The sequence below is a fragment of the Gracilinanus agilis genome, chromosome 5 (genome assembly GCF_016433145.1).
Source record: "Gracilinanus agilis isolate LMUSP501 chromosome 5, AgileGrace, whole genome shotgun sequence".
In the NCBI taxonomy this organism is placed as follows: Eukaryota; Metazoa; Chordata; class Mammalia; order Didelphimorphia; family Didelphidae; genus Gracilinanus; species Gracilinanus agilis.
This window is the reverse complement of record NC_058134.1, coordinates 100,576,288-100,602,416: the sequence shown is the minus strand read 5'-3', so window position 1 is coordinate 100,602,416 and position 26,129 is coordinate 100,576,288. Positions and strand designations below refer to the sequence as shown.

The 26,129-nt window shown below is 38.1% G+C and overlaps 1 protein-coding gene across 1 annotated transcript in view; it reads left to right on the top strand.

Annotated features, from left to right (window-relative positions):
• Window positions 1-26,129, top strand: part of CNTNAP2 (contactin associated protein 2) — a 1,887,185-nt gene that overhangs the window by 1,672,394 nt on the left and 188,662 nt on the right. Inside the window, exons 21-22 of the mRNA XM_044678981.1 lie at window positions 7,655-7,885; window positions 19,456-19,589. Coding sequence (XP_044534916.1) covers window positions 7,655-7,885; window positions 19,456-19,589 — 365 coding nt within the window. The remainder of the gene's footprint in view (window positions 1-7,654; window positions 7,886-19,455; window positions 19,590-26,129) is intronic.

The following is a 26,129-nucleotide window of genomic DNA, read 5'->3' as shown; positions in this document are numbered from 1 at the left end:
GTAGAATTTAAAATTAATATTCAATATCTCCAAAGTATACTATTTATAAAGATGTATTCATATTTAACTAGTGAGCTAAGGAAAACAGGGAGCACTCACCCAAGCCACTCCCGTGGAAAAGAGCAAGAGAGGCATTTCTCAAAGCTTAAATACAATGATGTAAAAGATGCACATAAGCAGTAAAGATAAGGGAATTTTGGGACAAGGGATGAATTCTGGGAGATGAAGTCTAAAGGATACAAAATTTCCACTTATACAAAAGGAAAGGGTATTTCAAAAAAAAAGACTAAGTAAAGGAATAAATATTTTACCTAGAGCCAATAAAAAGAGCCAATGACAAGTCTGTGTCATGATCTTCCCCTTAAGGAAAATTACTTTGGCAGCTATGTGAAAGAAGACTGGAATGGGGTGAAGCAAGAAGACCAGTGAAGAGATACTTGTGATAATCTAGGCAAGAGGTAATTAGAGGGGGCAACTAGGTGGCTTAGTGAACTGAGAGTCCAGCCCAGAGATGGGAGGTCCTGGGTTCAAATCTTGCCTCGGATATTTTCTAGTGATGTGACCCTGGGCAAGTCACTTAAACCCCATTGTCTGGCCTTTACTGCTCTTCTGCCTTGGAACAAATACACCGTATTGATTCCAAGAGTTTAAAAAAAAAAGGTAATGAGAGGCTGAAATGAATCATGGCTAGATTAATAGAGATAAAAGGCTGGATACAAGACAAATTATGGTGAAACAGTAAGATTTGGCAAATGATTGATTATGTGGGGTGAGGAATAGAAAAATGATGATAAGGTTATGAACCCAAGATCTGGAAAATGGGGAGCTTTTAAACAAAAAAAGGGGGAACATTTGAAAAGGGGATTAACTTAAAGGGATGACAAAGAAGTTCTGTTTTAGAAGTTAGGTCTCCAATTTATCAAGCTGGTGATGACTCTGGGACCTACAGTTCGAATCTTCAGTAGGAAGTTCAAAGAGAGACCAAGGTAGATAGATTTATGTTACGTGCATAGAGATGATCATCAAACTCATGGAGAATTGAAGAGGTCTCCAAGAGGGAGAAGATCATACTTTCATATAACATCCTCATTTTTGTTCTTTGTACACTGAAATGCTCATGCCTGGTTTTATTTTTGTTTTAAACCTTTGCCTTCTGTCTTGGAATCAATACTGTATATTGGTTCCCAAGCAGAAGGGTGATGAGGGCTGGGCAATGGGGGTTAACTGACTTGCTCAGGGTCACATAGGTAAGATGTTGATGGCCAGAGTTGATGAAATATTCATGTTTGTGAGTGATCAAGTTCATTATAAAAAAAAAGAAAAATTGTTAACCAACAGTGGCTGGGAGTAAGTAAAGAATTCAGGCATCCAAAGCTCTTGTGGGGTTAGGTTAGGAATAAGAAATATTTTTCAGAGCATGTTATACATTAAAATAGATTGCCTCAAAATTTCTTTCTGGGAGGAGACACAGTATGGTATAGAGAAGAAGGCACAAGGCTGGCAGTCAGAACACCTGGGGTCTAGCCTCAGCCGTGCCACTTATGTGTTATGTGAACCTTGGCAACTCACAAAATTACTATATATAAGCTTCAGTTTTCTCATGTGTAAATGGAGATAATGTATTTTTTTAAAGTAACATACCATTTCAAAACTGATAGAAAAAGAAAGAAAGGGTGAAATCCTCAAAACAAGCCTGGTTAGTGGAATTGTAGTCAATTGAGTATTTACTGAGTGCCAAGTAGGTACCAAGCACTGTGTTGGGTACTAGGGATACGAAGACAAAAATGAATCAGGAAGACTCATCTTCCCAAGTTCAAATCTGGTCTCAGGCACTTACTAGCTGTGTGAACCAGGAGAAGTCACTTAGCCCTGTTTATCTCAGTTTCTTCATCTGTAAATAGATTAAGAAAAGAGAAATGCAAATCACCCCAGTATCTTTGCCAAGAAAACCTCAAATGGATCACAAAGAGTCAGAAAACTGAAATGACTGAACAATAACAACAAATTATTACTATAACATGCAGAATAAATATTGTATTTAACTATCGACTAGTTAAGGAGAGTACTAGCAGGAATAAAGAAGATCTTCTTATATTTCAGATAAATCTTAAAATTATTAAGGGATTCTGTGAGGCAGAAGTAGGAGGAGAGCATTCCATACACACTAACTATCCCAAAGGCACAGAAATAGGAGATAGAAGGTTATGTGTGAAGAACAAAGAGAAAACCAATTTGTCTGAAATGTAGAGAGAGGAAAGGAGCTGAGGGGAAGGTGTTTGTGGTTCCATCATTTGGGCATATTCAACTCTTCATGGCCCCATTTTGGGTATATTCGGCAAAGATACTGGAGTGGTGTACCATTTTCTTCTCCATCTTATTATACAGATGAGGAAACTGATGCAACAGGGTTATGTGATTTGCTTAGGATCCTGCAGCTAGTAAGTGTCTGAGACCAGATTTGAACTCAGGAAGACGAGCCTTCCTGTCTCTAGGCCAAGCACTCTATCCAGTGCACCACCCTGCCTGCCTCTAGAGAGAAAATATATTGAAGTTCAAAAGATAGGTTAGAGGCAACAATTCAGAAAAACGTCTTCCTTCAGTTCAGTTCAGTTCACACACGGGTTTTCTCATCCAAACACAAGAACTTAGCATTGTTGTAAAAGACTGAAGGCAGAGAATATAAGGCAGTAGAAAGAGAACTTAGACCCAGAAGACCTAGATTCTTCCACTCATTACCACTTCAGCCTTAGACAAATTATTTTACCTCCCTGGGTCTCAGATTCTTCATCTGTAAAATAAGGAGTTTGGCTGAGATGACCCCAGAGATTCCTTCTAACTCTCAGTCTCTGATCCTGCCCATGCCTGCCCTTCCTATCACTCATACTTAATGGAAGATCAGAAGAGTTTGTAGCCTGGAAAAAGATTTTGTGACCTGAGAAGCAGGTGAGAAGAAGTAAGAAAGCTGTTATCTGTGGCTTTACCATTGGGAAGATCCTGAAGAGTCAAGGCTCCTTGAGATGTGATTCCACAGAGTCAGAAGTCCTGACTGAAACCTCTCTCTGACAACTCACACATGTGATCAGAAGCAAGAGGTCCATCTGTCCAGTGATAGGGTTGGACTAGATGGCGTCTGTGGTCCTCTGTAGCTCCAAGTCTATGAGCCTGTCTAAGGCAATATTGACTAGATGACCTCTCAAGGATGGCAACAGCTTTATGGTTTCTGTGACTAGAAATCACATACTGGGCGTTAAGAAAGTTTTATGAAACCTGACCTAATTTAAGAAAGATCTTGCCCTATTGTGTCTCAGGGAAGCTAGAGCCAGTATTTTGTGTTTTCTCTTTCCCTCAAGCAATCAGAGACTGGAACCTGATTGTTTTTACTGAGTATTGTGTTATTAGTCCTCCCTGAAAAGCACCACTCTGATACCTCTGTGGCATTCACTCAAGGTCATCTAAGAAAGCATGGGTCTGAGTTACTTTGAGCTTTATAAATTAATGCTACTTTAATCATTTATTCAGTTAGTGTGACCGTACTATTCTCCTAAAGATTATTACAGTCCTGGAATTTGACTTTATCTGAAATGGCTCTGAAGTGATCGAATGACACCTTTAAATCTGTCGCTGTAGATTTTGAATTATTTACAGCCATGTGAGCCCCGTGCTTTAACAATTGCTTTATGATGTGATTTCAGCTTAACACTTCTAAATGTGGTCTCTCTGCTCCTACAAAACCAACAGAAATCCACCAAGCTTTTTAACAAGGATTCTAAAACATATGAAAAAGTGATCTCAATGGCATCGTTTGGCATTTTTTACCCACTCTCTTTTTCTGTTGTTCTAATTTTTTTTCTGCTCACCTGCTCTGGAATGACTACAAGTCTAAATGACAAACTCATAATATGGGACACATAACCAGGCTTCCCACCTTCTCTCAGACCCTACTCCTTTTTGTGAGGTGTATGTTATTACTACGAATCTGAGGACTCAAGTCACACTATAACTCTGAGACCACTTTTGCCCTAAGACCAAAAGTTTTTCCAGGCTCACGGCATCTTGGGCTTAGTATCTAGCTCAATTCTCACCACTCTTGGCCCATGTCTACCTACCAGACAGTAAATCAGAGCTCCAGAGACCATGGCTACTTTTCTAGTCCAAGTACAATGAAAAATGGCTTGGATGTAGAAGTAGAGATGCAATACATTTATTTTGATCGTTCTTCTCTTGTTGGGTCTCTAACTCTTTATTTGGGTTTTTGTTGGGGTGCTTGTTGCCTGACTTCATAGACTATGGAATACTTAATGACTTCATCATTCAAGATTATGACAACCTGCTCCTCCTTCTAGCATCAGATAAAGGAAGACCTTTGATTTTGAGTCAGATAACCTACATTCATAGTAACCTCCCTGGATATAAATTTTCTCATCAGTAAAATGAGGGGTTAGACTCACTTGCCTTGGACATTCCTTCCAACTGAGATCCTATGAATTTCGGTGCTATTTGCTACCTAAGTGGCTTGGGCTAAATGTTGCCCTTTACCTCCAATCAGTCCTGGTTATTTTCAGATCTGTAAGGACAGAGAAACGTTCATCTCAAAGGCAAAGCTGTCCAGTTCAGGTGTGCAGCCTAATGAAATTATTATTATTAGTCACTGAGCCGTGTAACTCATACTGGCATTGTATCACATGAAAAAGTCACAATTAACTCAACAAAATAGCTTTGTTCCAAATATTAAGATATCATTCAGGTATCACTGTATAATAGTCACTGCCTTGGAATGTATTCCATTCCTTTTTGATCTGATTGGCCTCATTGCAGAACCAAATGATTTTTTTAAGATGACTTTGAAAATTTATTTTGTCAGTAATGATATTTAAGACCTATGAATCCTGGGAAGAAATGTTTATTAGGGGAGCAGAGATCTAAAGTTGGAAGTGATATTAGAGATCATCTAGCTCAGTGATTCCCAAACTTTTTTGGCCTACCGCCCCCTTTCCAGAAAAAATATTACTTAGCCCCCTGGAAATTATTTTTTTTTAATTTTAATAGCAATTAATAAGAAAGATAAATGCACCTGTGGCCATCACTGCTTCCCTGGATTGATGCAGCACCCACTAGGGGGCAGTGGCGCCCACTTTGGGAATCACTGATCTAGTCCAACCTTCTCATTTTACAGATGAGGAAACTGAATCACAAGGAGGTGAAGGGGCTTGCCCAAGGTCACACAATAAGTGATAGAGCCAATAAAACCCGGGTCCTCTGATTTTTAAGGATGCTTTCCTCTGTCCCCCATTGGCCTCCTAATTAAATTATCCTCACAGTTAGCCATATAACGTTTATCAGACTCCCAAGATGTGCCAGGTGAGAAGCTTTTCTTATGGGGTGTTTATGGCATGGGCAGAAAAATGAATCGGGATTGGTGTTATAGGAATAAATTAGAGTTTAGCAAGCTCACAAATGGGATGGCAGTTTAAAGGAGGGAATTTGAAGTTTTTCAGAAGAACTACAGTGTGTTAGTCAAAATATTTGAAGTTTATCTTTGGTTCTGTCTCTGGGCTTTTGGAAAATTGTCAGCCTCTGGCTGTTAACTATCATCACCAGCCTTTAAAGATAGATCCATCCCTTGACCTTCTCAGTTACCAAGATAAGGTATCCCTACTTGTGCCTATGGTTGAAAAATGCATTCTGATTTTAAACATCTTTAGTGGCAGCATTCTTAAAGAACACATTGCTTGGCAAAAGACTGTCAATAGGGCATGGTCAAGACAGCTAGGGAGCTCAGTGGATAGAGAACCAGACATGGAGTCAGGAAGGCCTGGGTTCAGATCTGGCCTCAGAGGCTTCTTAGCTGTGTGAACCTGAGCAAGTCACAGAACCCAGTCTGCCTAGGCTTTGCCAAGCTTCTGACTTAGAACTGATACTAACAGGTATTTTTTTTAAATAGTCGTTTCTCTCTTTTCCTTGTCTTCCTCTATTTGTTTCTATATGAAGGTATCCCTCTCTTTCTATTGCTTGCTGCTTCTCTCTGCCCCACTCTCTCTCTTTATACCCTTTCTGCCTTACTCCCTTAAGCTGGCCATAATATAGAACTGAAGTATGAGATTTTAAAAATTAATGCTTAAATTTATTGGCCATGGACAAGCCACTCAATTTCTCAATTTTGCTCATCTCTATAAAATGGGAATAATCATACTTCCATTACCCTTCTTACATGGTTGTGAAAAAAACACTTTGTAAATCTTAAAATGTCATATAAAGTGAATTAATATTAATTAATAGTAAAGGTCACCTATTCTTAGTTCAAAAAGCAGATTAATAAAGTGTTTTTATTTGTCTTATATTTTGAAGTTTGTTTTTACCTGGGACAGTTTATTTATTAAGTGTCTTCATGTCCTTTGAAGGGAAGGAATCCCCTTCCCCTTAACTAGAAAAGATCCACTCTACCCCTTTACAATAAAAGTAAGACCTTTCCAAGAAATCTCCAAATGGAAGGACTTTTATGGGTTTTTGCCATGAATTTCAATGAAGAAGAAATTGAAGCAATGATGATGAAATCTGGATAGTAAATCTAATGCCCGATCTGATTTATCTGAATCTTCAGACATCTTCATTTTAGAACACTGATGAGCACGAGGGGAAGAAAACAGCATTTGCCCTCCAAACTTGTGAAAACACTGAAATCCAATTTCATCAAGTAGAGAATAAGACTTAGAGATGGCCACGACTTTGGTGATCTCTTCCTTCCTGGCTCTAATACTGGATGATTCTAAATACCGATTAAACTGTAGAAGGTAACATAGTGTCATGATACTATAGAAACCAGGGCTGAGTTTAATTAGAAATATTTCAGATACAGCTCCTTCTGGCCCTCAGCTCCAGCTTTCTCAGAGATGTTAGATTCAGATCTTGTCAGTAGTTTCCTCTGCAATTATGTTCTGGAAAGGCCTACCCTGGAGAGGTTGACTGTGTGAGGTTAGGTTTAGAGCTCACTGCTTTCATAGCCAGAACCAGCCCAAAATAAAAATCAATTCAGGGTTCATGGAGCTAGAGCCCCCAGGACAGTTGCATTGCCATTCCAAGAAAGGGTACTTCATAATAGCTCTGCATCTGAAATGTTTTTCTTTCATTTATAATCTGTTCTGAGTATTGTACCAGAAATGGTTTTTTTTCCCCTCATCTGATTTATGATGAGAAATTTTACAGCACATTTCTGCAAATGTATTGATAAAAATTGCAGACTGTTTTATTATCCAAGCTTTACTTTCCTTTATGACTAATCACCAGGGATGACCAATGGCAGTATTTGTACAAAATTAGTGCTATTAATTTTAGTTTTAAAAAATCAGCATCTTGCTGTTGATCCCTGAATACAACAGGGAGCCCCAATATCAATGTTTCATTGAACAGTAATTTTATGGAACATTGTATGTAATATCCATTTCCATCACCCTAGAAACCCTCATTTCACCTCCCCTTGTTCAGCCAACTGTCTGTCGCCAGAGTGAGAGGACATGAATTTAAAAAAAAGGAACTCCAGCATCAAAACAAACCATTAAGTCTGTGCTGCTCAGTAGGAAGTGTCCGGTAGAATGATAGTTTCTTATGACTTTCTAATTTTTTTCCATATTTCTCTTTTCTTATTTTGAACATTTCCCAGATGTTGGAGCTTTTTTTGAAGAGGGAATGTGGCTACGGTATAACTTCCAGGCACCAGGAATCAAAGATGGCGCTAGTCGAAGTGGGAACTCTGTTGACTCCCAGAACCTGACACCAGACCTGGCCAAGGAAGAGCTCAGTTTTAGCTTCAGCACCACCAAGGCTCCCTGCATCCTCCTCTATGTCAGCTCTCATACTCCAGACTTTGTAGCGGTTCTTGTTAAGCCATCTGGTAAGGTTTTCCACAGTTCTCTGGGTCATAATTCACTTGTGCTAGAATTTTCAAAAATTCTCAGAAAATAGGAAGGGCCGTGCTTGCCGGGGTGGAGGAGGAGAGTCCCTAAGGAGGAGCACAACCTGTGTAATCTCAAGGCCAGACAGGGTCAGATAGCAGAGGGACAGCTGATGCTAATACCCTAAAATGGGATGAATTTGAGAACTGACAATAATTAGAGTTTGGAATTAAAGAAATTTGCTTGAATTTAAAGAGCTAAAATGTGCAGGGAACACCATTTCCTTGATGTTTTGTCCAAATCAAGCCTACTTTTCAGACCTCTTAGTCAGCAGTGAGGTGCCAGGGGGTCCCCTCTTCAGACTCGGACACCCCGACTGAGCCATAAACCTCTAAACAGAGACAGAAATTCAATTCCACTCAATAAGCATTGATTAGATGGTTATCGTGTGCTGAATATTGTGCTACGATACAGAGTTTAGATGGCGTGGGCTTTGCTTCATGAATCTTATGGTCTGGAAGGAATGTTTTTGCCTTTTTCTGTATCTCTAGTACTTAGCACAGGACCTGGGAAGCTTTCTAAATACTCAACTAAGGATCAGGGATAATCCCTGGATCTGTTATGTCACTGCCATACGGGACTCCCCAGCAAGGAAACTCTCTCCTAATGCATGTCAGAAATTTCTCTGTGACTTATAGTGTTAGAGAGTTGCCTAGAGTGCTCTGAGATTAATTAAGTGGTTTGCCCATGATTTCACAGTCAATATTCTGATTTGAACTCAGGCCTTCTTGGCTTCATGGTAGACTCACATATACTATATCAAACTATGCATTTATATAGTAGTGTCCACTAAAATAGTATCTCTTTAAATCTTTTTTTTTATATATAGTATTGATCCTTTTTATTTGTTTGTTTATTTATTTTAAATCCTTACCTTCCGTCTTGGAGTCAATACTGTGTATTAGCTCCAAGGCAGAAGAGTGGTAAGAGCTAGGCAATGGGGGTCCAGTGACTTGCCCAGGGTCTCACAGCTAGGAAGTGTCTGAGATCAGATTTGAACCCAGGATCTTCTGTTTCTAAGCCTGGCTCTCAATCCACTGAGCTACCCAGCTGCCCCTTTTTAAATCTCTTTAAATCTTCACAACAGCCCTGTGAAGTACTGTTATTATCCAAATTTTATAGATGATGGAACTAAGGAAAATACATGTTAAGGGACTTACCCAGGGTCACACACACACACACACACACACACACACACACACACACACACGTGTGTGTGTGTGTGTGTGTGTGTGTGTGCATATACATTCATAAGTAACTGAGGCTGTATCTGAACTCAGGTCTTCTTGAGTCTGGACTCTGTGTTCTACCCACTATTCGGCTACTTTGATAATTAATTGCGATGGTAAAAATTATGTGGTCTTTATGACATACACTAAAATATTATCTGAAATCCTCAAGGGAAAAAGTTTATTTGAGACAACCTCATGGAAGAAATAGCATTTGAATTGGGCTCTCAAGAATATGTAGGAATTCAGTAAGTGTAGAGGAAAAAGCGAGGTATTACTTTGATAAAGAAACAAACATCCACAAACCTACTAGAAGCACAAAAAAAAAATATGATTGCCATTTTCTATTTGGATTTTCCTCTAGTGATCCTGGTGGGCACTATATGTTATGCTAATAATTTTTTAAATGACTACAATTTAATATTACAGTTTAAAAGGAATTTACCAAAAGAAAGAAGCTAAACAAGAAGGCACTATCTCACTTTTGTTTTGGTTTCCCCAGGGTCTAACTGCCTCGGACACAGATGTAGTACCTAGTACACATTCTTAGTTAATGCTTGTTGAATTATCACCACTATCACACACACACACACACACACACACACACACACACACACACACACACACTGATATGAAATTTAAGATTTCTTAAAATCAGCCTCATATTATTTGGCACTATTGGTGGTATTCCTTTAAAATACATATTTTTCATTTTTAATTGCTAGGATTTTTACCAAAGTTTTGGTTAAAGTGGAGGGCTCCAGAAAGAAACTTCTCCTTTTCCACCCAATTATCACTATATCAAAGTAAGCATTTATATAGTAGAGCCCACTATGTGCCAAGCATTTTTTAAAAAAAAATATTATCTCTTTCAATCTTCACAACAGCCCTGTGAGGTACTTCTTACTTCCCCATTATCCCAGCTGCATTTTTATTGTTTTAGCTGCAACAGTCAAAGTCTGTGAATTTGTGCAAGGGGAAAAACAAGTCACTGGAAGAAATATGGATGTCTACCTGAATGACCCATCTTTCCCTCAAATTCAACCTTAATAAAACTCCACTGAAGAGCGTCCTGCTCAAACTAGCTTCCCCTCCCTCCATACAAACCTATTTCTTTCTGTCCTGCTTTTATTCTTCCATGGCAATGGTAAAAGAACCTTGGAATCACCTTGGTCTCCATCCCCTACTGCTGGTCTCCCCCTTCTCCCTCTCCCCCTTTTACTAAACCAATCTAATTATTCACCAAGCCCTGGAAATTCTTCTTTTGTGAAATATTTTACATCTATCCCTTTGTTTTCATTCATTCTGCCAATACCTCAGTCCTACTGTGATAATCTCTTTTCCGCTGTTTCTAATCTATCCCACATCTCTCTATCAGATTCATCTCCCTAAGACACTGCTCTGCATTTTTTGTGCCCATTCAAAACCCTTAATGGCTCCCCAGGACTTGTGGGATAAACTGACATTCAAGGCTTTCCCTAGTTTGTCTCTTAGATGCTATTCTCACCTTACTTTCTGCCATTCCTGTACATGAAACATTTGTTTGAGGCCAAACTGGTGCATTCAATATGTCTCCATTATACTATGCACCTAGTTAATAATAATAATAATAATAATAATAATAATAATAATAATATTTACATAGTGCTTATTTTATGCCAGGCACTATGCTAAGCATTTAATACTTATTATCACATTTTATCTTCATGCCTCTAGGAGGCAGGTACAATTATTATCATCATTTTACAGATAAGGAAAATAAGGCAAAAAGAGATTAAGTGACTTATCCAGGATCACACAACTAGTGAGTGTATGAGATTCGATTTGATTTCAGGGCAACTAGGTGGCACATTGGATAGAATGTCAAACCTGGAGTCAGAAAGACTCCTCTTCCTGAGTTCAAATCTGCTCTCATACACTTAATTAGTTGGGCCACCCTAGGTAAGTTACTTAACTCTGTCTGCCTCAGTTTCTACATCTGTGAAATGAATTTGAGAAGGAAATGGCAAACCATTTCAGTATCTTTGCCAAGAAAACCCCCAATAGAGGCATAAAGAATCTAATGCATTTTGGAAGGATTTTCTTTGTTTCACTGGGCGAAGTGGAGAGAAGATGGTCAGGAGAAAAAGTACTAATTAATTTAAAAATAATAAAATGCAGTTTAAAAAAAGAAGAAAAATCTAAAGGACTGAAAATAACTAAACATCTTCCTAACTCCAAGCCTGGCTTTCTCTATACAAAGCACCCACTCAGCTGCTTCCAGTGTTTTGTTTACATTCTTTCTCCTTCCCAGAATGTCTTTTATCTTTCTTTTTGCTTATTTCAGTCCTATTTTTCCTTCAAGGTCCAGCTTCAAATTCCCAATTTGTGCAGCCCTCCTCTTACTGACCCAGCCCACACTTCTGTGAGCATTTGTCAATACTACGCTCTTAGAGCTCAACCCCAGCTATGTTCCACTGTTGTTCATCTTATTATACGTGTGTCAAACCTTCCAGTCTAGATTATAGGCCTCTTGGTTGCACAATCTTTTCAAATTATTCTTTTAAATTGTTGCGTCATCTGAGTTTTGGTGCTCAGAGAGAAAGTCCCAGGCACCCTCCTCAAGCAACAGCCCTGCTTTTAGGTCTTACACGGTACACTAGACTCAGTTATATTCCATAAATGTGTGTTAATGATGGTGGTGATTAAGAGAAAAGGAATCTGTTCAACACATTATTTACTGTGGCCACTCAGATAGAAATAGCTTATGATTGTCTTAATTCACGTGGGAGATAAATACGAGATCAATGAAGTATTGCTTCTTTTTCATCATGTCACATTTTAATAGTTAAACATTAATACTCACCTCACTGTCGCTGCTCTCCTCTTACCTTTATAGGAAGTATTTTAAATATGTCATTTGAAATTTATTATCTAAGTATATTTGAATATCCATTTCAAGCCATTCACCATATTGCAGCTTCTTAATTCTCACGTCTCCCTCAGAACAAGTTATTTCTGTCATTTTTAAAGGATAAAGCAATAAAAATGTAAAATTTTGGAGAAAAAGAAATTCATGAAAATGAATAAAATAAACCTAACACCAACTTTACTATAGTTACGAAAGTATGGAAGTATGCATAAAAAGGAGAGTTTAAGGGTAAAGGCATCTAAACATTGGAATAAATATGAATTCCCATTACCCCATATCAACAACAGTCAATAAAAATGTATTAAGTACCTTCTATGTTCCAAGCACTGTGCTAAGCATTGGGAATACAACAAAAATCAAGTCTCTGCTTTCAAGGAGTTCACAGTCTATCAGAGAAAATAAAATAGAAACAATTATGTACAAACAAGTTATGTCCAGGATAAAGGGAAGATTATCAAAAGAGGGAAGGCACTGTAATTAAGAGGCAACAGCCCTCAGTCACTTCAGAGCTGAGCGACCTTGGACAAGTCACTTAACCCCCATTGCCTAGCCCTTACTGCTCAACACAGTGTTGATTCTAAGATGGAAGGTAAGGTTTTAAAAAAAATGAGAGAACAGCAAAGCCTTCCAGGAGAAGGTCGAATTTTAGTTGGATTTGAAGCAAGTCAAGAGGTAGAAATAAGGAGGGAAAGAATTCTAGGAATGGGGGTCAGCAAGAGAAAATGTCCAGAGTTTGATGTTAGAGAACAACGGAGTTCAGTGCCATTAGATCAGAGATACATATATCACTAGATCAGAGACATGTAAAGTATAGGAATATTGGAAAGATGAGGGTGGGGAGGGCAGGTTATAACACCTACAAGATGATTTTATATTTGATCATGGAGGTAATAGGGATAGCCAGAGATTGGATTTTGATGGGACTCATGGTGAAGTAGGGGGGAGTGTGATCTGTTTTATGGAAGTTGAATATGGCAGCTGATTGAAAGATGGACTGAAGTAGGCAGAGACTTGAAGCAAAAAGACTAACCAGCAGGTTACTGCAATAGTTCAGGCACAAAATGAGGAAAGCCTTTCCCACTGCAGTGGCAGTGTCAGAGGGGAAAATGGAGCATACAAGAGATGTTTCAAAGGTAAAATATGGATATGGGAAGTGAGAAACAGTAAAAAAATCAAGGATGACACTTTGGTTGTGAGTCTGGGGGACTGAGAGAAGGATGGCTCTCTATAGTAACTGGGAAATTAGGAAGAGGAAAGGGTTTGGGAGGAAAAAAAATTATGAGTTAAGTTAAGGGTTTAAAATAACCTATGGGGCATCTTGTTTGAGATCTCTTAAAGACCATTGGAGATATAAGACTGGAGGTCAGTAGAAAGGTTAGAGCTGAATAAGAAGAATTGATAATCATTATCATGGAAATAATAGCTGAATTCATGAAAGCTGATGAGATCACCAAGTGAAACTGTAGAGAAGGAGAAGAGGAAGACTCAGTATGGAACCTTGTGGAGCACTCATGGTTAGTGATTATGACCTGAAGAGTCAACAAAAGGAACTGAAAAAAAAGAGCAGCCAGATAAGCAGGAAGAGAACCAAGAGAAATTAGTGTCATGGAAACCTAGAGAGAAAAAGGCATCAAGGAGAAGAGGGTGACCAACAGTGTCAGAAGCTTGAAGAAGTCAAAAAGGATGGCAACCAAAATTAGATTTGGCAATTAAAAGATCACTACTAACTCTGAAGAGAGCAGTTCCATTGACTGTGATGTCAGAAGTCAGACCATAAAGGTTTAAGAAGGGAGCAAGAAGAAAGGTAGTGGAGGAACCTATTGTAGATGAATTTCTCACTGGGTTTAGCCACAAAAGTCAGGAGAGATATGGGACAATAATGAATGAGTATGGAAAGATCAAGTGACTTTTTTTGAGAATGAGAGAGACCTAGGCATGTTTGTGGGCAGTAGAGAAATGGTCAATAGACAAGGAGAAATTAAAGATCAGTGAAACTAGGAATGAGAAAGGGTGAACACTCTTCTATAGGGATGAGATGGAATAGGATCATTTGTGCGAGTAGTGCACATTTACAAGTTTGCTTTGATAATAAGAACCATCTCAAAGCCATAGAAGGCTTATATGAGAGTGAACTGAGAAGCAGGGGAGAAAAGGGAGCTCTTTGTAAATGGCAATGGCCTCATTTTTTTAAATCAAATATGAGGCAAGATTGTCTGTTGAGAGGGTAGTGGAGGAGAACTATTTGAGGTTGAGGAAAGATAGAAAGTTTTTTAAAGCCTTTGTGGTGAGTAGAAAAGTGAATCAATTCGGAAGGCATAAATGGATTGCCTTGCTGTAGTGAGGGCACAGTTGAGATTCCATAACATGCATTTGTAATAGATTTAGTCAGTACCCTAATTTTCCCTAGCTTCATTCAGTAGCATGTAAGTAGAAATGAAGCCACTAACTTATAGGAATAATCCAGGGCTAACGCTTTGCAGGATAAGAGAGATGCTAAGATTTCCAGAAACTGGGAGTGGAAGCATTTCTTTGTGGGTCAATGAACTAGAACTTGGTAGTAGATAGCCTGACTAGCATGTAGCCTGCTAAATAATCTGTCCTTCCTGAATTTCATGTTTTAAAAAACTCCAAAAGTTAGGTTTTCCTTTAACAAAAATAAAATAAAATAACGGATGAGTTTGTCCAATTCCAAGAGACCAGATGAAATCCTCACCCAGTTAAGTCAATTAGTTTTGTCTACATGGTATCCAAAAAAATCTTCATTTCTTTTAATGAATTTATTCTTTTTGGCATGAGTGGCATCATTGTAACAGCAGTGTGCAAGCTATCACGAGAAGAAAATTTGAGTTCAAATTTGCCTCTAACAAATAATTAGCTGTTTTATTCTGATCAAGTCATTTAACCTCTCAATAGCTAGACAACTCACTAAAACTTTAACTTATAGAGAAAGAGCAGAACTCTATTAGTAGAAAAGATTTCCTCACCTGGGAATTTCCTTTACTGGGAAAATCACAGTTCCAGACTCTATCCCCTATTCTTTAGAGCATAAAATGGAAAAAAGATGGCCTGGTTACATAGCAAGAACAAGAGATAACCAATGGATCCCTAGCATGCCTCATTAATATCTATACAATGTGAAGAAATCCAGGTAGGGGTTCCCAACATTTCAGGAAGTCATGGACACATTTGGCAGTCCAACAAAATCTATGGACCATTTTTCAATTTTTTTAATTCATAAAAGAAAATACATAGAATTGCCAAGGAAACTAAATATTTTGAAATAAAATATAATTCTTTCTATCCAAGTTTATGGACTTGAAATTCATGCATCAATTCAACTGAAATCTATACAATGAGTCCATTTTAAAAGCACTGGCCTAATTTTCAGATAAAGAAATCAAAAGTATCAATAAGCACATGAGAAAGTATTCTAAATCTCTAATAATTAGAGAAATGCAAATCAAAACAACTCTGATGTATCACCTCACACCTAGCAGATTGGCTAAAATGAAAGAAGGGGAGAGTAATGAATGCTGGAGGGGATGTGGCAAAATTGGGACATTAATGCATTGCTGGTGGAGTTGTGAACTGATCCAACCATTCTGGCTGGCAATTTGGATCTATGCTCAAAGGGCTATAAAAGAATGCCTGCCCTTTGATCCAGCCATACCACTGTTGGGTTTGTACCCCAAAGAGATCATAGATAAACAGACTTGTACGAAAATATTTATAGCTGCGCTTTTTGTAGTGGCAAAAAACTGGAAAAGGAGGGGATGTCCTTCAATTGGGGAATGGCTGAATAAACTGTGGTATATGCTGGTGATGGAATACTATTTTGCTCAAAGGAATAATAAACTGGAGGAATTCCATGTGAACTGGAAAGACCTCCAGGAACTGATGCAGAGCGAAAGGAGCAGAGCCAGAAGAACACTGTACACAGAGACTGATATACTGTGGTAAAATCGAATGTAATGGACCTCTGTACCAGCAGCAATACAATGACCCAGGACAATTCGGAGGGATCTATGGTAAAGATGCTACCCACATTCAGAGGAAGAACCACAGGAGTGGAAACATATAAGAAAAACAACTGCTTGAACACATGGGCTGATGCGGACATGATTGGGCATATAGACTCGAAACTACCACACCAATGCAACTATCAATAATATAGAAATAGGTCTCGATCAATGACACATGTTAAAACCAGTGGAAATGTGTGTTGGCTATGGGGGAGTTTGGGGGAGGGGGAGTGAAGGGGAAAGTAAGAACACGAATCATGTAACCATGGAAAATTTTTCTAAAAATTATCAATAAAACAATAAAAGGGGGGCAGCTGGGTAGCTCAGTGGATTGAGAGCCAGGCCTAGAGATGGGAGGTCCTAGGTTCAAATCTGGCCTCAGTCACTTCCCAGCTGTGTGACCCTGGGCAAGTCACTTGACCCCCATTACCTAGCCCTTACCACTCTTCTGCCTTGGTGCCAGCACACATTATTGACTCCAAGTCAGAAGGTAAGGGTTAAAAATAAATAAATAAATAAACAAATAAATGAATGAATGAATGAATGAATGAATGAATGAATAAACAAATAGATAGATAAATAAATAAATAAATGAAATAAAAGCACTGACCTAGAGGAAGTATCCCAACAAACTGAGCCAACTACAGTCACAAAAAAGAAACTCACAACCTAAGTAGGAATGGATAGGTTTCAATCTCTTCCTCTGGAGGAAGTACTCACTAAAATGAAATCACAGAATCATTAAAATATGAAAAATTGGGCATAAAATAGATCCAGCTTTTTGATATGAGGAACAGTTATGTGGTGCAGTGGAGAGAACATGGAGCCTGAAATCAGGAAGATCTAAGTTTATATCTGGCCTCAAACACTTACTAGCTCAGTGACCCTGGGCAAGTCACTTAACCATTCAGTTTCTCATCTGTAAAAATTGGGGTGCACCAAAGTATGAAATGACAAACAACTCCAGTATTTTTGCAGGAGAAAACTCTTTGGAGAAAAGATGAAATCACAGTGAATCAGACATGACTGTATGACTAAACAGCAATAATGGGTATAAGAAAAGTCAAAGGAAAAATATAAAGAAATTCAGGAAGCTGAACATCAATAAGACCACAATCATTAGAATCTAGTATCACTGAGTAGACACCCAAAAAAATTATTTTTAGGAACAAGAACTGAAGAAAAACAGGAAATGTGGTCAGTTTTGTTTTTTTTCATCAGCAAGACCTACTTTCCAATGTAGCAGTATCATTCTATCGCTTAAAAGCAAGGAGAATACTAAATTGCTTATAAAAGAAATGATATGTATAACCCAGTAGAATTGCTTGTCAGCTCCAGGAGGGGAGAGGGAAGAGGAGATGGAAAAAACATGAATCTGGTAACCATGGAAAAATATTTTAAATAAATAAATAAAATTATTTTTAAAAAAAGAAATAACATACATAGTAGACAGATCATTGGATGACAGAGTTAAAAATGGACATAGAATCCACCTAAACAGGCCATTCACAGCTGGCCAGAGGGTCCCAAGAGTCCTGGATCCATTTTTGAGTTTCAGAATTTGGAAGAGAAATCAATGATATGGAGAACATGACTACAAAAAATAACTGAATTCATATTTTTATGATACTCTGGTCATGAAGAACTTTTCATGCAAGATCTCATTTGATCTTTACAAGTTCTATTTATGGATGAGGATACTAAGCCCTGGAGAGGTTAATTGTCTGACATAAACCTTGTCTCTCCCTGACCATGTTCTGTACACAGGCAGCACTTCATAATTGTTTGTTAAATGTACTAAATTTAAGTGGTCTGCCCAAGGTCCCACAGTACCAGGCAGAGCCTAGAATTAGGACTAAAACTAGAAGCAGATTTTGTATATAAATATATATTCATCTATACATATATATTCATCTATACATATATATGTTCATATATATATATTTATATACATATATATAATTTAAATATAGTATCCCCTCCATTCCACTATGCTATCTTCCACTATGAAGGAGTGAAAAATGTACTGAATACAAAATCCAGAGACCTTGATTAAAATCCCACCTTAACCATTTACTCCCTATTTATGTGTGACTTTGGAAAAGTAACAACCTGGGCCTTCATTTCCTCATCTAAAAAATGAGTGAAGGGAGTAGTGACATGGTTCAATGGATTAAGAACAAGACCTAGAGACAGGAGATCCTGGATTCAAATTTGGCCACAGATACATCCTAGCAGTATGATACTGAGAAAGTCACATAACCCCCATTGACTAGACCAGTGGTTCCCAAACTTTTTTGGCCTACTGCCCCCTTTACAGAAAAAATATTATTTTGCCCCCTGGAAATTAATTTTTTTTTATTTTAATAGCTATTAATAGGAAAGATAAATGTACCTGCGGCCATCACCGCTTCCCTTGATTGCTGCAGCACCCACCAGGGGGTGGTAGCGCCCACTTTGGGAATCACTAGACTAGACCTTACTGCTCTTCTGGCTTAGAACCAATATATTGATTTTAACATGGAAGTAAGGGTTTTTAAAAATGAATGAGATTTCTCTCTAAGGTCCCTTCCAGGTTCAAATCTTATGACCTTTAAAGATCATAAACAAATAGGAAGCAAAATCTATGTCTATTTTTCGGATAAATGGAAATCACTAAGTAGATTATCCCTGGTTGTTTTTTGGAAACTGATGATAGAGAAAGAGAAATGAGAAAGGGGAGGTAGGAACAGAGAGGAAAAATAACCGAGGATAGAAGAGGCAATGGGGGAAACCCTCAAAATTTTCATTATTTATATGATGATTGATGCATCCTATGAAATAAAAGAAATCCCCATTTTCATGGTTTTTAAGAGGCCACCAAAATGTTCATGTATTTATCTTTTGTAAACTGTGTTGACTAATATTGTATACTTGTGATTATTTTATGTGCCACATGCCCCACTCTGCTTACAGCATAAATATGTCCCTACACCCTGTCTTTAGTTCTCATTTCCAATACTTTTTGGTGAAGCCTGCAGCATTCTCCATAGTGCTATACTGCTACATTCATAAATTCTAGGCATAATCCCAATTTTTATAATTTGTACCATTTGCTGCTTTGACATTAAACTGATGGACAGTAATGGTTCCTTGTTTGCAAATAACACACTTGCCTGACCATAGAGCTCAGATCTCAAGGATTAGCATGACTCCAGCCCAGTTCAGCAGAGTTCACAATCACAATGTTATTCATGCAGAATAAGATGGGGGAAAGGGTTTAAAAGAAACATAAAAGGGAAAAAATGGGTATCTTAGAGGCATAAAGCAAAGAAATTGCTAAGACTCTCCACTACTTTTTTATACAGGAAACTTACAGATTCGGTACAACCTGGGAGGCACCAAAGAGCCATATAATATTGATGTAGACCACCGAAACATGGCAAATGGACAGCCTCACAGTGTTAACATCACCCGTAATGAAAAGGACATAATTCTCCAGGTAAAAAAAAATATATACATATATATATATATCAGTCTTTATATACGGCAACACATTTTTATCTCTATTATTTCTTCCCCTACAATTTCATGACTAGTAAAAATATAGATATATAATTCTTGCAGAAAGGGCAATAACCAAGTCAATGTTAAAAAGGGGTGGGAAAGTAAGGAAAAGAACAATGCTGTAAACTATTTTTTTTTTGCTCTCCCAATTTAAAGATGTCTTTCAGTCCACTATTTTTATTCAACATACTGTCTTTCTTGAAGACTCTCAGATTCCTGAAGTTTATACTGCATCCCAGCATGGGTTATTCTGATTTGGCTGCCCACTTTTTTCATTATTCCTATATATATACAAATGTCTTTGTCTCCTTTTCTTCTTTCTTTTTTTTTCTCTCTCTCTTTCCACCCTAGTCTTAAAGCCCCAACCTCACTTCCTCACCCTAGGAAAGTTCAGATTCCACTTAGGGCTCCAGAATACAAGAAGGTAGTGATTCTCTCATGCAGCTTCCAGTCCATTTCTGCTTTGTTTATTGCCCCAACCCCACCACTAGTTTGTACAGTGAAAGAAGTGGACCAGCACTTGCCATGAATAAAACATGACAAGAGGAGGTCTCCTTGGGAACTAAGCCAAGAGATCAAGGATGGGAGCTGTCATTGTATTCTCTAGGAGGAGATCAAAATAGATACCTGTCAGGAGAAAGGACAGCAGGGGGATGCTGTCTTGTCAGTGCAGTGTGGTGTCATCTGGCAGGAGTTCAGCAGTCTTTCAGCTCTCATTCAGATTCAGGCTGGCTGTGATGGGAAGTTCAGGCTGCAGAAAAGTGGCAGAGGGTATTATTGCCTCTCTATTAAAGGGCCTGGTGGGTGTCAAAGGCATAACTCAATAGCAAGGATGATTTAATCAGCCACATGCCTCTTTTGACAGTTAAGTGTTATGGGGAGGGATACTCCCTCAGATGTGGACACTAGCATTAACAGTTTTTTCTGGGATCAGTCCAAAGTTTTAACTGCAATGTACACATACTTCCCAGACACTAGCTAAATTCATTCTTTCTGTAATTTTAAAGGGGAAAAGAGTAAGTGAAGGATTAAATACCCTATAATTTCTTAAGATTTCTTTTACTAATCTAATTACATTTATTTTCCCCAAACCCGCACTTCCTTCTAATTTCTCTACTTCTTCTGGTGGGATAGCTAATCTATGTAAGATGTCTCAGATCCTGTCCTAGTCTTTACCATCCCTCCCCACCAACATTCCTACATATCAACAGCCTTTACACCTGAGCCTTCCTACATATGGAAGCTCCCTTAATTCAAGACTTCATCATCTTGGCTAGACTATTCCTATAGTCTCCTTACTTCTCTTTGGTCTCTGCTATCTCTAATCATTCCTTCACATGATTTTATGAAAAATCTTCCTGATGAACTACATAGCACTCCTCTTCCCAAAAACCATCAGTGACTATATTACCTACCAAATAAATCAAAAAGACCTGATCCTGGCATTTGGGGCTCTCTGCCATCTCTCTAACCAAGCTTTCTAATTTTATCTCATTTGCCACCTTTCACATATTCTTTCTTTTTATTTCTTTTTGTTTCACATGTCTCACATTCTCTGAATGGATTGATCCTGACTTGCTCTCCCATTTGTAAAAGTTTCTCCATCCCTGCAGATGAACTTTGAACCCTTCAGGGTCCAACTACATTCCCATGCTACTTTCTCCTTTAATTTTCCTCTGATCAACTAAAGATTATTTCTCCTTCTTCTTATTTCTCCTAGAACTTTCCTTAAGTCTTTCCATTAAACTCTATTGTAGTTATTTGTGTAAATGATAAGAGCTGGTTCTCTCCAGAAACCAGGTTTGGGGGAGAAGGGAGAGAAGGAGTCCACGTGGATGAGATATTGAAAGGATCAAGGAGGCCATGAATGGGATCACAGATTCCACTTTATTGAGCATACAGATCCAATATTTATAATATTTTGCTCTAGTGACTAAAGAAGCATTATATCATTGAAAGCCAATCAGGAATTATAGACATTATGACATCATTAGCCAATTATGAGGTAGTAAAGAGATGGGGGTGGGAGGGCACAGATGTGATTTAGTCATCACAAAATACAAAAAGTCCTTGGTTTTAGCATACATGTATCCATGAAGATACAGCTTCAGGGTCTCTTGCCTAAAGGAGTGTAAAATCTTGCAGATATTGCTTGTCTGAGGAGTTTGACCAGACAGCTGAAGCCCACTTGAGGAATGGCTTGGAATGAGCTAACCTTGGCTCCTAACAGAGGACCATAGTTCTCTCGAAATTGGCCTTGCCAAATGATTTCAGAGGAGAAGTTCAGGCCCGTCTTTTTTGCTGCTTTTCCTCAGTGGGTCTAAGGTGTCTTTATGTCTCCATCAAGTAAATGTCTTTCTCTCCTCACCCATACTCTGATCCTGATATACCTTAGCCCTCCTTCCCCCTAGTCTCCACCCAAATTACCCCTTTTTATTATATTCTCTATAATCATAGTTTATTATTTTTAAACTACTCTTCACCCTTAAACTCTTCCTTTGAACACTCTTTGCTTCCATTGCCAACTGGAACCTGGTTTTCCCCTACCTCCACTGCATCTCTCATCACCCACTTACTTCTTCTCTCATATTGCCCATCTCACAGGACTACCAGGGGCAATTAGCATGCTCCTTGCTTTCTCCTACCATTTCCATACATCTCCTGTGTACCACTCACTCATCAACCATTCCTTCTTCAACATGTCTACCACAGGCTTCTGTCCCAATGTCCAAACTCGAATTGTTTCATCTACTCACTTGTAGGTTTCTCTTCCCTCTCATTGACTCCAGTGCCTGACTCACAGTCTGTCTCTTTAGTTCTAACTCTGTTGTCATCCTCAGTGTCTTCTACAGTCATATTGACGATATCACTATTATCTTGCTACTCCATTATCCTCTTCAGACCTGTCTGACCCTTGATGACTCCATTTGGGGTTTTCTTGGCAAAGACACTAGAGTGGTTTGTTGTTTCCTTCTTCACCTCATTTTACACATGAGGAAACTGAGTCAAACAAGGATAAACCTTGCCCAAGGTTTATCAGCTAGTAAATGTCTGAGACCAGATTTGAATTCAGAAAGATGAGTCTTCCTGACTCCAGGCCCAGCATTCTATCCCCTGTGCCAACTAGCTGCGCCCCCACACTGCATACCAATTCTTTTATTCATTTTTTATTACCTTTTCGTCACTCCCAGTGATTATTCTAATCTTTTTCTTCTACCCTCAAACTACTAGCTGTAATTCCTTAAATAACTGCCCTTTCAGGAGATGCTATATTTACTTTTACTTAATGAGATAATTGAGATCATCCCTTGTCAATTGCTTCCTCTCTCTTTGTCAAAACTGCTTTTTTTCCCCCATGTCCTCTCTTTTTTGTTATAATCTTAGAGAATGACCTGGCCCACCTCTTTCCTAATGCTAACCCCTCTATTTATGCCTTGATCTCATCTTGACTTTTATCCTCCAGGAACTTCCACTCTTCCCATTTGACTCTTTTGACCACTCCTACTTCTGGATTTCTCCACAAATGCTGCTTCTACCCTAGTCTATGGTCTTATCAACTCTCACTTAGACTATTTTATTAGTCTCTTAATTCAATTATTTCCAATTTTTCTCTTCTTTCATCTATCTTTCATATAACTGCCAAACCAATCTTTTAGATATACAGTTTTTACATCAGCCGCCTGCACCAAAACCATCATTGGCTCCCCAGTGCCTTTAGGATAAAACATGGTTTCTTAAGCCTGACAGGTAAGTCCTAACTTAACCTCTTCTGTCCACACATTCTAAATTCCATTGCAACTAAATTGCTCACTTTTTCTTGATTTTGCCTTATACATTATTGTTCCTCACCTTGCATTTTCATAGTCAGTCATAAGATTTAGTGCTGGAAACAAACCTTAGACATCATCTAGTCTATCTCCTTAGAGAGTTTCAATGACTTGTCTAAGGTCACACAGCTCCCCAAGTAGATTTCAAATATATTCTCTGAATCCAAGTTAAAATCTGTTTCCTAATAGAGCCAACTCATTTGCCTAAAATGTACTCCCTCCTCATCTCGGTTGAAATCCTTCTCTTCCATGAAGCCCCTATTCTGAAGCCACCTATTTTGTACTTTTGCATAAGCCCCTAATAAAGGCAGAGGCCTTGGCAACAACAGGAAATGTGATAGATTGGCAAGCCTGAATTGTGATGTTAAGACCAATTTGCAAATCATAGCCTACTTAAATTCAGTACTGGCTCCTCAATCCAGATCACTACAAGCTTTTTGAATCCAGTCTTTCCATTTCATTGTACTATCTTCCCATTTTATTCTTAATCCTTCCTCCTCTTAACTAGAAGAATAAGGGAAGAGATACAGAAGAGTATGTTTAATGTGGGGGGGAAAGGAAATCAGACTAATACTCCTTGTATTTCTTCTTTTGGTTTCCCCCACAGCAGTGTTCCTTTGTCATCTTTATTGTGAATACCCATTAATTGTCTTATTTATACTATCTTTTCCATCCAATAACCGATCCCTCCCTACTGCCTGATGCTACAAAATCCAACTGTATGGTTCCATTATACAACGATATTTTTTTCCCTTGGTGATACCCACTAATTCATCTTCAAAACATTCATATCTTCAACTTACTGTAATAGCCCTTGGCTATAGAGGGACACATTGGCAAAGATATTTAAATAATCTCAAAGTAATATAAGTCAACTTTCAATAATTCATGCTAATGGCAGAGAGCAAGGGTTTGGATAATATGAAACACAAGATCATCTGAAATCATTATGGAATGCAAATCATTTTGGGAAAAGGCCTTTGGAATACATTATGTGGTGTTTATAAATTTATATGCGGCTTCTAAGGCAAGTTTGTCTTTCGTCGTTTTACTTAAGCTATTATTAAATTAGTTTACCTTTCCTGAGCACATAGTGCCTGCTAGTGTACTAAGCACTTGGGGAACGCTGACCTGGGATGAAAAATCTGTGGCAGACAAATCCACAAAGTGGATAATCTGCATTCAGATAATCAAGAGCTGACTATACTGAATTACCAGATGGTAGTGTAAAGAAGCCTTATTACAACCCTCAAGTGTCATCGTTCATAAATAGTCAAGGCTGCATTAGTGATAATAGCTTAAGCTTTACTGACTGTCAAAATTCAAACCAATTTCTAACACAAAAGCAGATATCCTTTTTAGAAAAGCATTCCAGGTTGAAAGTTAGGTGGCCATTGACATTTCAGGTTCTGGAATTTCTGAATTACAAGATAGAGAAGAATCATGAGATACCTCTTTCTCATTCAAAGTCTTGTCAGAATCACTAGCTGCTGGTTTTTAGAAAAAGACAAGAATGGTTTTTTTGTGTGACAACTTCTTTAGAACTCAAAAGATGCATGATTTCATGAGCATCTTATTCTCTTCCCAAGGAAGATCATAGACAAGCCTAGTGTGATTTAGTATATGAATTTTATGAGTTGCTATAACAAAAAGGGGGAAAAAAAACATTACCTGGCAATTAACCTTCTAGTGGTAATTGTCACATTTATTGACCTTTTAAACCAGGCCTCAGAAAACAGACTTAATATCATGGCGGTGGGAAAACTACTCACAACACTTTTTTTAGGTTTAATGCATATTATTAACATTTTCTTTATTAGGCAATTGATAAAGCAATAAATCAACCCTTAATTTGTAGCATTTACAGATTTCTCAGGTCTAATTGCTCACATGGAAAATTTAATAATCAGTTCTTGAGTGCCAATTTGAGCTGCCTCTTCTATATCCCTGTCCAGAGCTCAAAACACTTTTCAGCTAGAGTTCATCTTCTGTTCCAGAATCTTGGTCCCACTCTTTACAAATATAAGATATCATTATATTAGAACTTTAGTGGATGACAGTATTTTATGTCTGCTTGGTAATCAGAATTTCAGCAAAATAGTGTGCAAATAAATTGACATCATTTGCCCATGGTACCTTATGGTTTATCTGCATTATAAAAAAATTTAGTCAGATTTGGATCAAGGTTACATCATCATCAATTCTAAACCCTTTTCAAAAGAGCAATTTGGATTGCCTTTAGGAAATTAATCACTCATTGTTTTTAATGACCACACTCTTCTTCCTGAAACAAAATTCTATCAGTCATCTTTCAAGGATGCTTTGTGGCTATAAATCATGTAATACTATAGCTCCTGAAGAACTGAAGTTGCAGGTCACCTAGAGAGCATTTGAGAGGTGCATAATAGGCATGAGTAGGCTACAGAATATCATCATGGGAGAATGTTAATGGAAAAACAGTAGAGGGTATCATCAAGGAGATGTATGGCAATAAAAAGGAAATGAACTGGTCACATTAGTGAGAGTGAAGGATGACTTTAGGACAACTCATGGGCCCTACTGGTGTTTGCATAATTTTAGGAGAGAAAAGGGAAAGCTTCTAGCACAGTGGTCATATTACTCATGGAGAATTTGTTGGAATATATGGA